General features: G+C 46.0%; 2 protein-coding genes across 2 annotated transcripts in view; both read left to right on the top strand.

Annotated features, from left to right (window-relative positions):
• Positions 1 to 8,341, top strand: part of si:ch211-218g4.2 (rho GTPase-activating protein 39) — a 53,487-nt gene extending 45,146 nt beyond the window's left edge. Inside the window, 5 exon segments of the mRNA XM_035522396.1 lie at positions 3,121 to 3,194; positions 4,157 to 4,356; positions 5,836 to 5,927; positions 6,140 to 6,309; positions 6,417 to 8,341. Coding sequence (XP_035378289.1) covers positions 3,121 to 3,194; positions 4,157 to 4,356; positions 5,836 to 5,927; positions 6,140 to 6,309; positions 6,417 to 6,611 — 731 coding nt within the window. The 3' untranslated portion in view covers positions 6,612 to 8,341.
• Positions 8,342 to 12,282: 3,941 nt separating this feature from the next.
• The window catches only part of phf20b (PHD finger protein 20, b), a 13,521-nt gene continuing 6,341 nt past the window's right edge, over positions 12,283 to 19,462 (top strand). Inside the window, exons 1-10 of the mRNA XM_035522656.1 lie at positions 12,283 to 13,062; positions 15,775 to 15,877; positions 17,107 to 17,278; positions 17,388 to 17,472; positions 17,653 to 17,729; positions 17,931 to 18,257; positions 18,291 to 18,420; positions 18,775 to 18,876; positions 19,012 to 19,152; positions 19,315 to 19,374. Of these exons, the coding sequence (XP_035378549.1) occupies positions 15,795 to 15,877; positions 17,107 to 17,278; positions 17,388 to 17,472; positions 17,653 to 17,729; positions 17,931 to 18,257; positions 18,291 to 18,420; positions 18,775 to 18,876; positions 19,012 to 19,152; positions 19,315 to 19,374 (1,177 nt within the window). The 5' untranslated portion in view covers positions 12,283 to 13,062; positions 15,775 to 15,794. The remainder of the gene's footprint in view (positions 13,063 to 15,774; positions 15,878 to 17,106; positions 17,279 to 17,387; positions 17,473 to 17,652; positions 17,730 to 17,930; positions 18,258 to 18,290; positions 18,421 to 18,774; positions 18,877 to 19,011; positions 19,153 to 19,314; positions 19,375 to 19,462) is intronic.

The following is a 19,462-nucleotide window of genomic DNA, read 5'->3' as shown; positions in this document are numbered from 1 at the left end:
CATATATATATATATATATCTATATATATATATATATATTATATATATAGATATATATATATATATATATATATATGACATTAAACAGTATTTGTTTAGAGTGCTAGTTGGTACAGTGGATAAGACAGGACTTTTGTGGCCAGGGTCTCATTTAAGGCCATATGACATTCTCTGGCATCACTCACTCGCTTGCTGGGATTGGCCCTTGACTGCAATTAGTTCAGTTTACGGGTCAAAGTTTGGGATTTCTGGTACGGTTTAGGGTAATATAGGGACTGAACTGCAGCTTGTTGTCTAGAGTAATTATAAGGTACATTAATAACAGAAGCAGGTGGCCTAGAACTATTCTGAATGGTGTGGCCATTCACAGGATAATGAACTGCAGAAATGAACTGTTCTTTCTGAGTAGAGTCCAGAGCCAAATTCCCACTCGGGCCAGATCGGTTACCTAGGCCACGGTTTTGCCTTCCACCGGGCAGTTTGCAGAGGCCCTCTGTGCCTTCCTGTTTGCTCCGCCTGGTGGTCAGTTATCCGGGTGGGGGCCGGTGGTGCGGAGAGGCAGGAAGGCTGCACGCGGAGCACCGTGGGGCCTCCACCAGCTGTCCGCAAGCACCGAGGCCCATCAGTGATGGCGTTGTGCAAGAGGAGCATATTTCAAAGGGCCTCTCATTCTCTTTGCCAACCCTGGAGTGTGGAGGGGGTTAGGCATTGGGGGGGTAGTCTGGTGAAGGGCAAGTGGGCGGGGCCAGAGAAGGGTTGGGCCAGAGGAGTATTGTAGAAAAGAAAAAATGTGTTAATATGTTAAGCACTCCACTGGGAAGGGGCGGGATCCTTCCAGTCTGTAGGATTAAACACAGGCCGTTAAGAGCTACAAGTATTGGTATGCAAAACGGTCCTCTCCTGTGTCTACACTCCTTCTTCTCCGTCTCTCTCTCTCCACCCCTTCCCTCAGTCTCTGCCCCTTCGTCTGGCCTGAAGTCACCGTGTCAGCCGGCTGGTCTTTGTTTTCAAAGGGCGAATAATATGGAGGGGGGGGGCAGAGATGTATAAAAACAAAAGAAAACAGACAAAGAGAGTTGGGGGAAGAAGGGGAGACACTGAAATGCTGTCAGGAAAAGATGAATAATGCTTACTGCCGAGTGCAAGATGCAATAGATGCAAAAAAAAAAAACACTGAACAGAAGAGCTAAATCTTTTAATAAGTTTAAGAGAGGGAAGGAGGTGAAAGGAGAAGGGTGGAGATGAGAGGTGTGGTGGATATTAGTCTACTGTTAGTCTTGATCAAGAAACACTTAGTCTTAGTGGATTTTGAGCCCTCACAGCCAGGGAGCTAGCATGAGAGTCATGAGGCTTTTTATAGTGAGTGCAATGAGTGCAATGAAATGAGACAATGTTGATCCAGGAGCATGGTGCACCACAAAAGAACACAAACGCAAACGCTTTTAAATATGAAATACAGGACCAATAATCATGATACCTGAGCTAAAAATGATATAAATTACACACACAAATAATCTGCAAAGGAGACATAAACTTTTAAAGGTGTTAACACAGGTGTTGCAACCCATCAGTGGCCTTCTGAGACAGAGAAGACTTAGCCATATGGTTAAGAAAAACGTGTGATTCTCCTTTTACATTTCTGCCCAGTTACAGACAGATGGTTGCTGCTTCCTTGAGGGGCCATCAATCCATTCCACTGCAGTAAAGGTCAGGCACACCATATCAGGGTGTACTCCCTTACAAAGGCTGGATCAGAGGCCCTCTCACAACACACACATCCAGAGCATGAGCGTTCCGCGATGCTTACCAAAGATTAATTATGAGCAGCGAGCGGTACGTGTATACATGAGTTAAAAAGAAATATATGAATGAAAATAGAAAAGAACCACTACATAGAGGGAGAATGAGAGGGAGACAGGTGAGAGGTAACAGCAGTGTGTGAGGAAGATCAGAGAGAAGCAGGCTCTTGTGAAATGCCTCCCCTGAATGCCGGCCGTGTCTTCGCAGCCTAATAACATGAGGAGTCCGTGTACAACACTGGCTGGAAGACGTGTCCTTAACGAGCCCTGGCTGTGCTCCGCAGCCTTTCCTCCTGGCTCGTCAGACTCGCCCTCCCTCCGCTCCGCGTCCACAGCGTGTACCCTCGTCCTCCTCACCCCACACCTCTTCCCCACCCTCCCTCTCGCACACCTGTCCTCTCTCAAGGTCATTTACAGTATTTTTGATTGAGCTTTCCTCATGCCCATCGTGCAGCTGTTAAGCAGGATGAGACAGGCACCGACTGACTCTCCCTCCCCGAGAGCGGGACAGAGGAGTTGAGCGTGCCCTCCCATCAGAACACCTCAGCGCTGCTTTCGGGATCCCACAGTCCCTGTGGACCAGAGTATCCGTGGCTGGCAGTAGTGCAGAGAAGGCACAGAGAACAGAGATCGATTTTAGGACTATGATTCATTACCTTTCCTCTGGTATCAAACAAATGTGAGATGTGAAACCGTTGTGGCTAAAATGTGATGGTAGGTTTTTTTTCTTTCTATTGCATTTCTGCAGCAAGATGTTTAGTAATGCTATCAGACATTCTCTGGTGTGAAACCTCTCACACCAGTATAGTACTAATGGCAGATAAAATTTCTGGAAGCTTAGAAAAGGGTCCAGATCTGATGGCGATGTGTTTGATCTCGTGCTGGTAATCAGATTAGCTATACTGGTGTGCATTACACTGCATATTTTTCTCAACTCCTGCTCATCCATAGTAAAATATCCTGAGCCATGAACCCCCCCCCCCCCCCCCCCCCCCGCTGTTAATCTAAGGTGTGAATGTAAATACACACACACACACAGGGCTTTGCATAATTACTTATTTATTGGATGAGCCTATGTTATTCCTGTTATTAGCAAATAAAATAATAAACAACTCATAATAAACTCATCCATATTTTTAAAAAAAAACTACATAAAGATCTTTTTCTGTGGACTCTGGTGGATCTCACAAGACTCTCTGTACTTTCAGCAAGCTCCACTCCCACCTTTTGGGATCTGGCTAAAGCTGCTTGGCTAATGATGTTACAGCAGCAAGCTCTATCATTGGTCAATTACACTGTCAGTTATTGATGTTCTCCACAGGTCTGCCAATCAGCACTTATGCCAAATACTGCTACCGCAAGCTGCAGAAGGTTGCTGTGACCGGGGGCAAGAAGGTAAGAGGGGCAACCCTAACTACTGATCTGAGACCTGCTTATACTTTTCCCCTTACCAACTACTGTTTAACATTTGTTCGGAAATTCGGATTTTACATCAGCAAGCAAAGTCAAACAGGCGAACAGGACGGTTGACTACAAGTGACCTGCCTGCTCAAGGTAAACAGTAGTGGTTTGGCAGGTTATCTGTGAGGTTATTCATTTCAGAGCTGTGTGTCGCGGAGAGAAATATGCAGACACGGTCGTGTTGCAGGATGACAGCAAAGGGAGAGCAGGGAGGCCTAATGTGTTCAGGCTGGCCTCTGTCCGCTGCTGGGAAACGTAGTGCAGGCGCGCGCAAGTGCCTGCATGTGTTAGCAATCACAGGACCGGGCCCTTAGGAGAGTGGCAAGAGTAGCACTAACAGTGAGGAGGAGGGAGGTTACACACACACACACTCACACACACACACTCACACACACACACACACACACACACACACACACACACACACACACTCTCACACACACTCACACTCACACACACACACACACACACACACTCTCACACACACACACTCACACACACACACACACTCACACACACACACTCACACACACACTCACACACACTCACACACACACACACACACACACTTACACACACACACACACACACACACACACACACACACGAAAACACAGAGAAGTTGTAAGAGCTGCAGTAGCTGGATCCTTCTCCCTCTCTGTGCTTCCTCCTGTTCCCACCCTGTAATCAGCCTCCCCACTGATGTCTCCACCGGGCTCTATTTTTAACGGCACATGGCGCAGCTGCACATTAGACCCTACGTGGACGAAAAGCAGACTGCAGACTGCTCGTCCGGCTTGCTGATGGGACATGGTGCTAAGGGCCGTGGTGGGGCGTGGGTCCTGCTGCCACATACCCATTCCCCTTCTCTCTTTCTCCGCTTCTCTCCCGCATAGGGCCTGCGGAAGCCCACGCTGGACGAGATCGACCACGGGCGCAACGCCATCGTGACACCCTCCCTGTTCGGCAGTGCCCTGGAGGAGATCATGGAGAGACAGGGAGAGCTGTTCCCCCAGCGGAGGCTGCCCTGGGTGCAGGTGCAGCTCTCGCACTGCGTGCTGGCCCTGGGCGGCGCACAGACTGAAGGCATCTTCAGGTGAGACGCGCAGCGAACCAGGCCGTGGACTTTCGTCAATGTAGTCTGACCATGAGAATAGCAAAAGCAAGCGGCAAACTACAGTCAGACTGGATTTCCCCAAGTATTTTACACACTGCTGTTACCTGATGCTTTTATCCAAAGCGACTTGAAGTTATGAATGAATAGAACTTGAATAATTGAAGGTTTACAGTCTTGCTCAGTGGCAGAGCTCAAACTGGCAACATACTGATTACGCAGCAAGTACCTTAACCATTGAGCTACCACTGCCCCAGCATCCTACTGCCAATAAAACCTCAAATATGGCAAACCAGGAGAGCCAAAACCAAGACAACTCGCAGCGTAATAAAGAGTTAATGATTTCTCCTATATAAATGTCTCGTCTAGTTAACTATAAAGCTGTAACAAACACATGTCTGAGACACAAATGACTAACGCCTCAGTCCAGTTTTATACCCTCCACACCCCCACTGGGCTCCTGGTGGCAGGGTGGTCCCTACCAGAGCCATTTGTCCAAACAAGTCCCTGTCTGTTTGATGTTTGGCAGGGAGAAATAAAATCAATTGCTTTAACCGTTTAAACAAAGCAGCATGTTTGTGCATGAGCCCAGCTGATATGTGTGGGGTTGTCTTTGTTTTTTGTTTTTTTTTATCTCCAAGTCAGGCTTGGTTTTGCCTTAATGAGATTCATAGCCAAAGAAGCTTAAATTACAGTGCTGTCTCTATTCCGGGCTGTTGCAGGGATGAGAACACAATGCACCACATTTATCAGACTTCTTAGAACCGTGAGAACTGATCCAGGGTCAGTTCTTGCCTTTTTACATCGCACTGAGTACAGAAATATGACAAAGATAGGCCTGAACTTCAATCGGCAGTCTTATTCAGATGTGCTTAGTAAATATGGTCCATATGGGTCCATAACTAGGGTGTGTATAAGTGTGCAGACATGAAAAAAGACGCATTCTTTCCATCTTTCCCTATCTGTTTGCTAATAATCTGTTTTTATGATGCCCGTGACCAGTGGGAGTCCACTCAGGAACTCCGTCACGGGCAGCTTGTTTTGAATCGGCTCAGGTCGGCAGAATCTCCTGTTTTGAGCAACGCCCCATATCGAAGTGTTTTCCACTTGATATTCACGTCAGAGCCATTGTGTATTACCAGAGTAGTGGGCTTCCTCACATTGGGTGTAAATAAGTACAGATACATGGAGAAACACAGCGTGTCCAGTAAGGACTGGAGCCGCCCCCGACATCCTAATTCCAGTAAACTATTCAGAACATTTGTGGTGCATCCCACACTGGGAGACGCGTTGCATACATATCCACCCATACACAAAACAATGTTCATATCAGGGCATGCCTTGTACCAGTCTAAGATCAATACAGTTGATTGCATGCTGTAAACTAGTGCCACCTAGTGGTGAGCACCAGTTCGTTAATAAAAATGCTAACAGAACGATATTGGTGATTTTATACTGCAGGGTACCAGGAGACATCGATGAAGTAAATGCCCTCAAACTTCAAGTGGACCAGTGGAAAATTCCAGAAAATCTCTCAGACCCTAACGTCCCAGGTAAATTGTTTTTTAAAAATTCATTTTATTGTAACCTAATCTCTGACTAGCTGCGTGTGTATGTTGGTTTTTCCGACCTGTGATAATCTGTGAAGAATAAAATGAAGAGTGAAAGACTGTCTGTCTGTCTGTCTGTCTGTTACTCTTCATTCATCTTCATATGAAAGGTGTGGAACATTTGGAGTAATAGAAACTATCCCTCTCCCCCCCAGCTTCTCTGTTGAAGCTGTGGTACCGAGAGCTGGAGGAGCCAGTCATTCCACAGGCGTTCTATAAGCAGTGCATCAGCCACTACGAGGACCCTGAGGCAGCCATCAGTGTAGTGCAGTCCTTACCAGAGCTCAACAGACTGGTGCTCTGCTATTTCATCCACTTCTTACAGGTATCACACACACACACACACACACACACTCACATTATGGGTTAAGACAATTCACTATTCACTGCTGCTACATATTGCCATACAATTCTAACCATCTAACCCCACAGGTGTTTGCCCAGCCAGTGAACGTGAGCAAGACAAAGATGGACGTGAACAACCTGGCCATGGTGATGGCTCCCAACTGCCTGCGCTGTCAGTCGGATGAGCCACGGGTCATCTTCGAGAACACGCGCAAAGAGATGTCCTTTCTCCGCATGCTCATCGTGCACCTGGACACCAGCTTCATTAAGGGCCTCATCTGACCCCTCAGCCCTGACCTCTCACCCCTCCACTCGTCCAATCAGCTCTGAGTGGCCAGTCCCACACTCGGGACTTCGTACCACCTCTAATGAATCCTTCTTATTCGGTTGCCTCTGTCTTTTTTAGCTTTTAGAAGAGAACAAAAGATTTCTTAAAGGATATCTTAAAGGAAGTGTCTGACGAATTTCTCTGATGTGGCCCATGCGCTCTCGGAGCCGTGCGGAGTTCGCCCCATTCGGCTAACAGACTTTTACAACTGGAATCACCAGCAAGTAAAGCCTCAGGCTTGTGACTCACTGATTCCCTGAATCCAAGCTTCCCCTGAATCGTTTGACCCGTTTCGTTTTTGGGAATCTTCACCAGGAATCAACCACGCAGCCGCCTGACAATCGAGTGTTCTAAGCAAAACACACAGGACTACGAATGACGCAGGAGCACTCCGAACCAAATAAACAGGGTCTTCGGCTCCTTGGACTATCACTACTAGTTCTGTCCTCTCTGGAAAGCAGGGTTTGTACACCGAGACACGAGCAATGCTCCTCCTGTTGTGTAATTTAAAGTGGTATGAGTGTGTTGGGTGTTACGAGTGTTATGTGTATGCTGTGAAGAAGCTTCTGCTCCGTTTTTGTGTCAAAGGCCGGGGTTGGGGGGGGGGGGGGGGTTGGTGCATGGCGTCATAACAGCCAACATCCAAACGCCTGAGTCTTCTCCAGGCTCCGGTGCACGGCCTCCTCTCTCCACCTGAGAGAGAACCGCTAGCCCAGCCAGCTATTTTTAGCCGCTAGCAGGTCAGCAGAAAGGCATGCGTTCACTAAGGACTCCTCATTGTTGATCACTGAGAGAGAACGCACACTTTGGCAGTTAAAAACCCTTCGCAAGCCTGACTCTGAGCATTGTTTGGGAAGCGTATTTTTGTACTGTGCTATTCCCAAAAGCTTTAAAAGGAGAAGGGGGAGATTCCATATTTCCAAAGAGCAGTTAAGGAGAGGCGCAGGAGGATGGTGAGAGCGCATTTAGCTCAGCAGGCGAAGTTTGGGGTTTAGCGCCCAGTGTGGGCCTGAGATGGCTCGTGGTTTGGCAGGAGGCTGTGCTAGAGTGCCTTTGCTCATACACACACACACACACACACACACACAGACAGAGGTCCCACTTCTATTTTAAAGCTTGGGGGCCCCAAACGAGACAGTTCCACCAGCCAGAAAATAGTCTGGTGAGGCCCCAAACGAGACAGTTCCACCAGCCAGAAAACAATCTGGTGAGGTTGGCATGCTCCAGGGTCTCCACAACTGGACGTCTGGGTCCATCCGCACCGGGCAGCATGCTACCACACGTTTACAACAGCCCAAGTCATCTTCCCCCGCTGCTGGGGAGAAAGCGAGCCGACTACCCTGCCCTGGGCCCCCCGCGGTGGAGAGAGCCTCTCCGGTCGGAATCGCTGACATAGCAGGAGCATTTCGGGACGTTGCTTCCATAGTCGCACGTCTCCTGAAATGAGCAACCTGATTGGAAGATGTAATGCAGCCCCCGCTGGGAGAAGAGAAAGGCACCGACGTCTTAGAGGGCAGAACAGCACGTCCATCTCACTGGAGTTTCTCTTATTCTGTATATATGACCATATGTGAATAGCAGTGTGCTCTCCACTTCTCTCCACACGTGTCTTTACCCCGACTTTATATGTTTCGCGTCCATTCAGGTGTGTGTGTTATTTCTTGGTCTGAATGTAATCCTCCCTTTCTTTTGGGGAATTCTGTCGAACGGTCAAAAGGACTGTAGTGGATTACTGTCACCCAGAAGCTGTGTGCTGTCGACTCCCCCTGTATTGCACTTAATCGCATCCCTCCCCATTTCTGGGTCGCTCTCACTCCTGCAGGGACTGATAACCTCTGAGCCTGACTGTAAACACACACGTGTGTCGTGCACAGCGGCCAGTGGCTGTCAGGGCAACACACCTGATGTGCATTTCAGTTTCCATCCATTCTCAAAGAAAGAATAAAATCTGTACATTTGCAGGATTGTATAAAAGAAAAGTGTCCCGAGCATCTTTTTTCCTTCATTTCTCCCTCACTCATGTAGTCATGTAAGAAAGTATACATGTAGGTACTGGGGATTGTTCTGTTGCTTACGATACCAGTTTCTTATAAAGTATTTAGCTTTTTAAAACCATCCATTTTAGCCTGTAAGGTAAGTGACATACAGATGGTCAGAACCCCACCAACCACTACACACACACACACACACACACACACACACGCGTGCGCGCGCGTGCGCTGTGACTGAAGACAAGAGTTTTCTCTACCCATTAACCACCACAACTCTTTAAGTTCCAACTTACACAGGTGTCTTAGATTCTGAATGTCTTTCAGTCAGTCATAAACTCTTTGTCCATGCCATCAAGATGTAAACCATATTGTGTCTGCTGAAGAAAGGATGACGTGGCAGGAAATCTAATCAGCTCAGAAACCCTTTGATCCACGTGTAACGTTCTCAGTATATGGATACGGGATCTTCTTGTCCTGTGTGTCCCAGCTAGCGCTTCTTCATGCACTTAACAGGATTTAAAGATGGGGAGTCGTGATCCCGCCGCAGAGGGCTGTGCGTGTAGACACATGCACTCTAGCCAGAAAGTGAGACGGAATGTGTGTGCAGTCAGAAAGTATGCGGCGATCAAGGGGTTTTGATGTCTGAACGACACGTTTCCACACTAGCAATAAACAAACAGCAAATGCCACATTTGAAAAAGATCTCAGACCATCAGCAGGACATGGTGTGGAGGAAAAAAAATCCAAAAGGAACGTGTGTTATCGTAGTAGATGTCTGCTGCCCTCTTGTGGCTAAAAAAAAAAAGCCAACCTTTTTTTACAGACATTCATTTGTCAGAATTTTGTCCTCAAAACAAGACATCAGCTTGTGCAGGCTGGGGCCAGTGTCTCCGTTGGACAGGCCGGTTCATTTTTACCTTTCTACATTATTTTTCTCATATTAGGCCATATCAAATGATGCATTGGTTGATAAGTATTACATCAATGTTCTGTATCATTAAACTATCTATTTATTTATTTGTGCTAGTCTACTTGATTTAGAATAAAGGCCTATATATACAAGTAGGTTTTTTATCTGACAAAAACATGAGATTTTTAACATAGTGGAATGTTCCGATCAAGGTTGATGCCTTTGATGCAACAGACAATCAAAAAATTATATATAAACACACAAGCGTTTCAGTAATCAATGGCAGCTAGCTAGCTCATGGTTGGTGGTTTTTCCCATGAACAGACTAGGATACACTTAAACAGAAAAGAACCACAAACAGCATGTGTTACAAAAGTACTGATTGCTATGCTATGGCCCTCCATGTATTTTCTTTAACTTCTACATGTTTTGCTTGTTACAGCTTCTCTCTTATAGCTTCTAAAGCATGCTAACATTGGGACTCTGTAGATCCATCAGTGAGTGAAAAGGCTTCTTCTAGGCCGACCCAATAGGCGGTCAGCAAAAATTCAGCCAAACCAAGATTAAGCCTCCGTGTGGTCACTCAGTAATGAAGCCTTCCTAGTGTTTGAGAGTACATACGCAGAGCATCCAGGATAATCTGAATCCAGTTTTAATACACAGTCTGATATGAACTGGCAAATCCTGCAAACTGCAAGTTTACTGCAAGATTGCAAATCACTAAAGTGGAGAATGATTCAGCAAATCTCAATATTTTATACACACACACACACACACACACACACACACACATATATTAAATATGTAGAGGTAGACAAAATTACAGTATGCAAGATTTCCAAAGAAACAGGAAACTGAAAGACCTCTGTGAAACACCCACACATGTGTGTGAGAGAAAGGGGAAGAATATACAAGGGTAATCATTTTTTCCAGTTTTAAGTCTCTGGTTCTTTGTTGCCCCCTTAAATTGCCTCTGCTTAATTATGGGCTTTTTTTTACTGTGGTTGTTGTGATGCTTTGTATGTAGATGGGTATTATTTTGTATTGAAATATTGTAATGATGCTTTTTGAGCTTGCATGTTCTGCTTCCAATGATTTATAAGATTAGCCTTTCATACTACTGCTTATGTTTGTTTTGCTCCATTTCCCTTTTCAAATCTCACTACAAAGTGAAAAGGTTGAATCCTAAGTCTTATTCTTCACTTTATCTCCTTCCTAGCCTCAAACCACTTTATAATCATTTATATAATCTAAGTTTTAACGTAGTTACTGAACAATTCACAAATATTATGCCTTAAGATTGATAATATTAACACGGAGTTTAATTATTTTAGGAAATATACTGTGCCTTATATATATGCTGCGATGCTGTCTGATCAGCTGCACGTGTGAAACCAGCTGGTCCCAAAGAAAGGTGAGATCACTACTGCCAACAGGTTTAGATGTAGAAGGGTTAGAGTTTAGATGTAGTAGGGTTAGAGTTTAGCTGTAGTAGCTTTAGAGTTGAGATGTAGTAGGGTTAAAGTTGAGGTGTAGTAGGTTTAGAGTTTAAATAGGGTTAGAGTTTAGATGTAGTAGAGTTAGAGTTGATATGTAGTAGGTTTAGAGTTTAGATGCAGTAGGGTTAGAGTTTAGATGTAGTAGGTTTAGAGTTCAGCTGTAATAGGGTTAGAGTTTAGATAGGGTTAGAGTTTAGATGCAGTAGAGTTAGAGTTGATATGTAGTAGGGTTAGAGTTCAGCTGTAGTAGGGTTACAGTTTAGATGCAGTAGGGTTAGAGTTTAGATCTATTAGCTTTAGAGTTGACATGTAGTAGGGTTAGAGTTCAGCTGTAGTAGGGTTAGAGTTCAGATGTAGTAGGGTTAGAGTTTAGATGTAGTAGGTTTAGAGTTTAGATAGGGTTACAGTTTAGATGCAGTAGGGTTAGAGTTTACATCTATTAGCTTTAGAGTTGACATGTACTAGGGTTAGAGTTCAGCTGTAGTAGGGTTACAGTTTAGATGTAGTAGGTTTAGAGTTGACATGTAGTAGGGTTAGAGTTTAGATGTAGTAGGGTTAGAGTTTAGATGTAGTAGGTTTAGAGTTTAGATACAGAAGGGTCAGAGTTTAGATGCAGTAGGGTTAGAGTTTAGATGTAGTAGGTTTAGAGTTTAGATGTAGAAGGGTTAGAGTTTAGATGCAGTAGGTTTAGAGTTTAGATGTATTAGGTTTAGAGTTTAAATTTGGTAGGTTTAGTAGCATTTAAGGCGGAAACACATGTTGGATTGCCATCGTCCTATAAACTTATTCAAAACTCATCTCTAGTCACGAGAACGCTCCTTCGCTTTTTGCACATTCCCTCTCAGATATTCAGAATTATTTTATTTTTAAATTATATTTGGATAATGTTGATGTCTTGTTGGTGATGTTGTTATTCTTCCATATTTATATTTTACAGATGATTACCCTAAACCAGTAAGATTTTCCACATTCAGGTAACAAAATTTTCACATACAGTATTGGATTGGATAAAAATACACAAATAAACAAACAAACAATACCCAACTCAAAATCTAAATTGCAAACTGTTTATGTATTATTTGAAAATCTAAATTTAATTCTCCTACAGAGGGAATATGATATGGTACAAAAGCATTAAATCAATTCAATTTATTCAAAGATTTTTATACAATTTGTAAATTTTGGCTAACACTGCCCCCTGTTGGCGCTTAATGGCGTTGCCGTTAGAGGTTGAGCAAGACAAGCGTGTTATTGGCAAAGGTAAACATCCCCCGATTTCTATAAGAAATAAGTTAGCAATGTAATCAAAACCAACTGCGTTACAAGAACACATCAAGTGAGTATTTTTAAAATGCTTTATCCCCTAAGATATTGCTTGGGCTATATAGCCTACATAATGTGGTGATTTCAAAGACTATGTCTACTCTATGCAACGTAGCCTAGTCGTCACCGTTAGACAAACAGAATATGCTGGATATTTAACTAAACTCTTAGCAAGTTAAAGCCTCCATTGCGTGTAATAGACCAGGCAGAATGCGCTAAAACAGCTAGAGGGACAATCTGAATAGACTGGACGTGAGCTCACTGGCGTCGACTGCTTAGAATACATTATGGCGGTTTAAAATAAAATAACCGAGTGGGTGTGAATGTAATAACCCACTTAAATGAACGTAAATTATGCTGAAAATTAATTCTGGAGATGCACACCTCCCCCCTCCCAAAAAAACAAACAAAACCAAAAAAAGGGGGAAAAAAAACCGGAGAGTGCAATACCAGCAAAAGCCGAAAAGGGCATCACTCGAGCAAAATTACGCGACCGGAGAATGGAGTCCCTGGCGCGCATGCGCGGACCCAGCGCCACCTCGTAAGCGCCGGCCTGGCTCGCGCCGCCTCGCCGGAGAAAACAAACTGCGTGGATAACAGACGCACGCGACTCGCAGGACTCGGCCAGCGCTTGAGGACTGTTTATGTAGAGACCTGGAATAAAGCTGCCCTGCAACTTGAGGTAAGCGGCTCTCTCCCCCCGTTATACATAACGCGAGTGTATGCAAATGTAGACAAACGACTTCAGTGTAAATTAAAAATAGATCAAAATAAAATGTTATCCATGGTGATGATGCTGCTGCTGTTATGATTAAGCGAAACTTGTGCATGTGCTCCTCTGAGGCTAACCGGCACTGAGAAATCATTTGGAAGGAAAAAAAATAATAAATGCGTGCGTCAGGTCGTTTGGCAGCTAGCGACCTCCGATTTAGCCCGATGCGCGTTAAATGTGTGCTGCCGTCTTTGAACGAGCAAATGACTTTGGTTGAAGTTGTGCCTCGTCTTCCTGAGTCATAATTACGGCAGTCCCGTGCATCGAGTAGGCCGAAAGGAGGCCGCTGAGAAATTCCTAGTTGACTGGCAGCCGGTTGAACCAACCGGATCGCTCGAATCAGCATCCGTCAGCGCTCTCTGCCAATCACCTTTTGTGCTAGCCGTGTGCATCGTGGCGAGCGGGCGAACAATGTAAAATGTCTAAATAGGATAACGTATTGATATAATCCAGATATGTGCTTAAATATTTGTCTGCGTTACTTCTTGCTTATGTAATATGCCGTTTATGTGCTTACACTTTCTCTTTCGTAGCTAGCCACAGCATGCTAGGGCAGCTCATGAACACGTTCGCTGACAACGTTGCGCCCACGTTTCTCCACTTTTGCATGCGAAGTGGAGGAAAAGTTTGAAGACGCGGAGCCAGCTGTATTCATTTGCTGTCTTTCGTGGCCGGTGCTCCCCCTCGTCTGCGCGTACGAAATGTCTGTTCTCGTTCAGTTCGTTGCGAATGAGCGTTTTCTCGCAAACTCGGACGGGGACGAGGCGCTCGCTTTGACAAGGTAAACAACGAGGAGGAAACGCTATTGCGCGCCATTTGCGCCTTTCAGACCGCTCTCTGCGCCCTGGTCACGGAGAAGAAGGCGTTTCGGACGAGGCTCGCTGTGCCTCTCTGTCTTAACCGCGTTGGATCACCGCGATTTTAAACGCCGATCGCGTTGTTTGGCACATGGGAGACGGTTTGGACTCCTTGACGTGACTACGCACGGCGCCTGCGTGAGAGGACAGGATTGGACCAAATCTGCCTGAAGTCACGCTCGTAGAAACGCTCGTAGCTCCGCTTTTCACGGAAATGTTATAAATAAAGACGAAATGTTGCCGTTTCCTAAAGGCAGTGTTGTTGCTTCCAAATACGTGGCTAATCCGGTGCTTCTTATCTGTAATAATATCATTTAAGCACTGTAGAGATATGGAAACGGTCTATAGAATAAAGCGGAGTTAAAGAATTGCGTGTTACCTTGATTAATAGAGATTAAATTTATTATTATTATTATTATTGCATTTTGCTTTTATAATGTGTTGTATTTGATTAGTATACCTAATAAAACAGTTGCACCTTATTGATATCAACGAAAAAAACTTCTGTTTTGCCTGTGGACGAACTATGAGTACCTGTTATTATACAGTTATTACACAGTAGCTGACTTGTGCATTTTGGTTTTACTTTTGGAATATGTAAAGCTGTAAGAGATCCCAATTAAGGCTCTCAGATTTATCCCCTTTGGACTGCCCAACTCTGAGCGTCTCTCTTTAAAAAATGTCTCACTGTAACAGTGTGCTTGGGTAAGATCCTCCACCTGTGTAATTGCTGCTTTCAGTGATGGAGTGGGTCTGCAGACTCTGATTATAAGATTTGGAGCTCAGGTCTGCCTGCAAAAGGTTCTCGGGAACACGCCAGACTGCGGCCCCTGCCACTAGAGGGAGCGAATGAACGCAGTCTTCCTTTGTGTCGCAGTCTTGTGCGTTGTCATGATGACTGGTTGTTCCCAGTTTGCTGTGATTCAGTATCCCCCCCACCCCGCCCCCCACCCCAAGCCCTGAGCTTGGAGGATTTTCCGAGACATTGCAGAATCTGATTGTAGGTTACAGTGTGACACTCTGAATTTACTGATGTGCAGTTTTTTACAGTTACTGTTATTTAAAGCCCTGCTCAGGAAGAGCTGAACCACTCCCACGGCATCTTTAGGGTACCTCTTCAATAACAGATAACAAGCGTGCTATAAATATAAAAAAAGAAAATATATATATATATATATATATATATATATATATATATAAAATATACACACACACACACACACACACACCCACACAAGTTCTTGGCAGAAAATGATAAGTGATAATTAGCACCTTTTTGTGGCTGAGACTGATGTCCAGTAATGTTTTTTGAACACTAATTTGTATGTGCAGTGCAGTAGGTGTGCAGCTAAAAAGCTTAACAGCATCTACATATAAAATCAGTGTACTGTGATTCCTGTTTTGGGTAAAAGGGTGTGCGGAGTAGCTGATATGGAGATGCAGCAATTTTGGGCAACCAAAATTATCTGTTTATTTTTGTTTTGTTTTATTTTGTATCAAGTTAACTGTACAGTGACTCAGGTTTTGACTCACGATATTAAACTCCGCATGTACTATGAATATCTGTCGCATGTGTGCATGCGTGTGTGTGTATGTTAATGTGTTTGATGAGTGTGTGTGTGTGTGTGTGTAGTTGTTTATGGGTGAATGTTTGTGCGTGGGTGTGAGAGTTGCTGAGTGCCAGAAGAGTGGGGGATTAGCACCAGTGGAATAGTAACTTGCGAAGGGAAGAGGGTGCCATCACTGCCTCCATTGTGTCCTGCAGGTCGGCAGGACGCGCACAGCATGACTAAGACACCCCCTCACCGTCGGGGGATCACGTTTGAGGTGGGGGCGCCACTGGAGGCCCGGGACAGCCTGAAGAACTGGTTAGTGTTTCCTCTCTCTCTCTCTCTCTCTCTCTCTCTCTCTCTCTCTCTCTCTCTCTCTCTCTCTCTCTCTCTCTCTCTCTCTCTCTCTCTCTCTCTCTCTCTCTCTCTCTCTCTCTCTCTCTCCCCTCCTCCTCTCCTTCCGCTCCGCTATGAGCCCTGACTCGGGCACAACTGTCCGAGCCCCGCTCCGTGCTCTCACACTCGCTCACCTCGTCTCCCTGTCCTTTACCCCTGTCGGAGAATGACAGACCGCGGGGTGTCCATAATGGATTCACATGGATAGTGGCAGATAGAAAGGGAGATGCACCGAGAGATGTATAAAGATGTAGATAGTGAGTCAGACAGCAGAGATCTGAAGGCCAGCGGAGAACTGAAGCCTAATCTCCGCCGGATTCTTGCAATAGAATGTTCCATATCAAATCATAAATAAAGGCATATATCAAACCACACATAAATGAAAAAACAGATGCTTCAATCAATAGTCTTGTAGTTTATACGACAAGACGTGTGTTTATTATGTAGCATATGTGCATAAAGCTGTTTTTTCCCCAATTTTGAATTGGAAGTAAGAATCTAAAACCATATTTTGCAATCATAAGGAATGCTTCGGGAATGCCCGGTAATATTAGACCCGTGCGGATGTATTTTAAGGCCTCTGAGGGCTCCCTCTGGTGGGCCAGGGAGGCAGGTACACTGATCAAGTTTATATGATGGCAGTGTCTGATGATTTTTGCTTTATTGTAGTAGGTGTACTCACCCAATTTTGCCCCCATGTGGGTCCCTTGCAGACACAAACTCAAGTTTTGTTGGCCAAGATCTTTTTCAGCGTCCCATTTGTGAGGTGTGTTTGTGATGGGACACTCTGCACAGTTACCATGGTGATCTCTCATTTGGAAAAGTCCTTGACATCTTGTACTGGAGCTCTGATCAGCAGTGTTACCAAAGTGCCTGATGATTTGGATGTGTGATGTCACAGCTCACTGCATAGGTTTCTTTCGCTTTTTTTGTAAAAATCGATCAAGAAATTCTGCAATTGTAACCTTGGCCGCCCTCTTGAACTGACACTCGGCGTAGAAAGAAGAAAAAAAAAAACCCAACATCCTAAAAGTATTTGGTGACCGTATCGGTTGTAGCGTTTGGATCGTTGAGAAAGGTCAGATTTTTGGAACTCTTCACTAGCAGACAGCATTTTATTTATTTATTTTTCCCGCATGACGACTGTGCAGGTATGCTGCCAGCATTGAGAAGATCGATTACGAGGACGAGAAGGTGCTGATCCATTACAGGCAGTGGAGTCACCGCTACGACGAGTGGTTTGACTGGAGCAGCCCCTACCTGAGGCCCGTGGAGCGCATCCAGCTGCGGAGGCAGGGCCTACAGGAGCACAGCACAGCTCCGGTGACCATCTCCAAAACCCATAGTCGCTTGGTTTACTCGGACAGTTACAGTTCGGCCTCTCTGGTAATGCTTCTCTCTCCCAGTAATGCTTGTCTTTCGCTTCCTTTAGGGCTTTCACATCAACCAGAAAGTCCTGGCCTGCTGGTCAGACTGCCGCTACTACCCTGCTAAGATCCTCTCTCGCAATAAAGATGGTGCGTGGTACCTGGGGGTGGAGGTGTCCTTTTAAATACAAACTAACTATGAGCTTCTTACCACTGTGGTCACCACCAAATGGCCTTAAATGCGTAGCTGTAGTTTGTCTAGCAGGAGAATGGAATTGAATGCAGCAGTGTGCCGGCTGTACACCTGATGGCTGTTTTGCTCCGTCTCAGACTCTTACACAGTGAAGTTTTTCGATGGCGTCATCAAGAGTGTGAAGGGAATAAAAATCAAGCCTTTCAGGAAGCAGGTGAGAAGCCCTCTGCTGCGGCGATAAGGCGGAACAGGGATTGGGGAATAGGGAGTTCTACTATTTGTGTTAGACTTATTACCATATTTATATTACGTTTGTATTTTGTCGATAGTCTCGTCTTGGAGTCTTGAGATAAAGGGTGCAGACGGTTGGGTCCTGCAGAGGTGGGCTCACCCAAAGGCTCTCTGTGTCCCGCAGGGCTCGAACAACAAGGCCAGGTCACAGGGCCGCAGGCAGGGCCCCCCCAGGAACGACTGGAAGCCCAAAGAAAACAGCACGGACAAGATCGGCGACCGCAGTGACCAGGACAACGACTCGGAGGAGCACGAGGAGGACGAGGAGGAGGAGGGAGAGCTCGCGGGAGCAGAGCAGGGTCCTGCCGAGCCGTGGGATGGTGCTGGCAGGGCAGAGGAGGACAAGGCGAACAGCACCACCGGGAGAGGGGAGGGGCCGCCCGGCGGAGACGGGGAGGGGCCGCCCGGCGGAGACGGGGAGGCAGGGAACGGTGGAGAGGAGGCGCCAGAAGCGGACAGAAGGGAGGAGGAGGAGGAGGAGGAGGAGGAGGAGGAGGAGGAGCAGCAAGCTGGAGCACTTCCCAACGGCAGCCGGGAGAGCAGTGGGGAGAAAGACGAGACAACGGAAGCCAGTTCGGGTCTGGCCAGGCGTACGAGGGGAAAGGCAGCCGAGGGTAGGGCGGTGTTTCTATGAATATTATCCAAATGCTTGGGCAAAAGATCTCTTTACCTCTCTCTGTGTGTGTGTGTGTGTGTGTGTGTGTGTGTGTGTGTGTGTGTGTGTGTGTGTGTGTGTGAGAAGCTCTTCCCCAAGCTAAAATTTCTGCCGGTGTTTATATTTGCATGGCCACTTTTTTAACGATGTTCACCAGCACCATGCGCTGGCAACGTAAAGGCACGTTGTAGTGTATAGTGTGGTGCACATGCCCTGCTCGAGTGCTCTGGGTCTGATGATGGTCAGCAGGATCTTTTATTCATGTTTATTTATGCTGAGTCATATGGAGCTTTGGCTTGTGCGCCTCTCGCAGGCAGAGATGCAGAACGACCCAACGTGCCGGAACTGAGGAAGAGACGCCCCTCTGCGGGCCAGACGCCTCCGTCCAAGAGGAGCAGAGCCAACTCCAGCACAGGTCCAGACATGATGTCCATCTCTCCCTCCACCTCCCTCTCTCTCTCTCTCTCTCTCTCTCTCTCTCTCTCCCCCCCGTCTCTACCTGTGTACTCCTCACACGCCCCTGACAGACCTGCCTCTCACACCCATGCAGACAGAAACGGACGATCACAGATCAGGTCTGCTAGATCTGATTCTGCTCCAGGGAGCTTAGACAATAAGGATGGCCACAACCAACCAGATCGCCCAGAGGACCCTAAACCTACAGAACAAACTGGGCCCACCTCTGATCTTGGTGCGTTTGTGTGTCCGCGTGTGTGTGTTTGTGTGTGTCTGATAACCTGGGCGGCGATTATGAAAAATGTCAGTTTAGGACATTTTATCAAAGCGCGTGACTGTGTGGTGCTGAACTGCAGAGAAATAAATGGAATCTGATCATTTCTGTCATGTTTCCCAGCAACGTTGCTCCAAAGGCAAGTCCACCTTCCAACCACGAATAAATACAGCAGGGAACCATGTGAGTACCGCTACACCTCTGCAACAGTCTTTCTCATACACACACAAACACACACACTCTCTCTCTCTCTCTCTCTCTCTCTCTCTCT

This window comes from Electrophorus electricus, chromosome 24 (genome assembly GCF_013358815.1).
Source record: "Electrophorus electricus isolate fEleEle1 chromosome 24, fEleEle1.pri, whole genome shotgun sequence".
Classification (NCBI taxonomy): Eukaryota; Metazoa; Chordata; class Actinopteri; order Gymnotiformes; family Gymnotidae; genus Electrophorus; species Electrophorus electricus.
The sequence above is the reverse complement of the archived record's forward strand: the minus strand, read 5'-3'. Positions and strand labels throughout refer to the sequence as shown.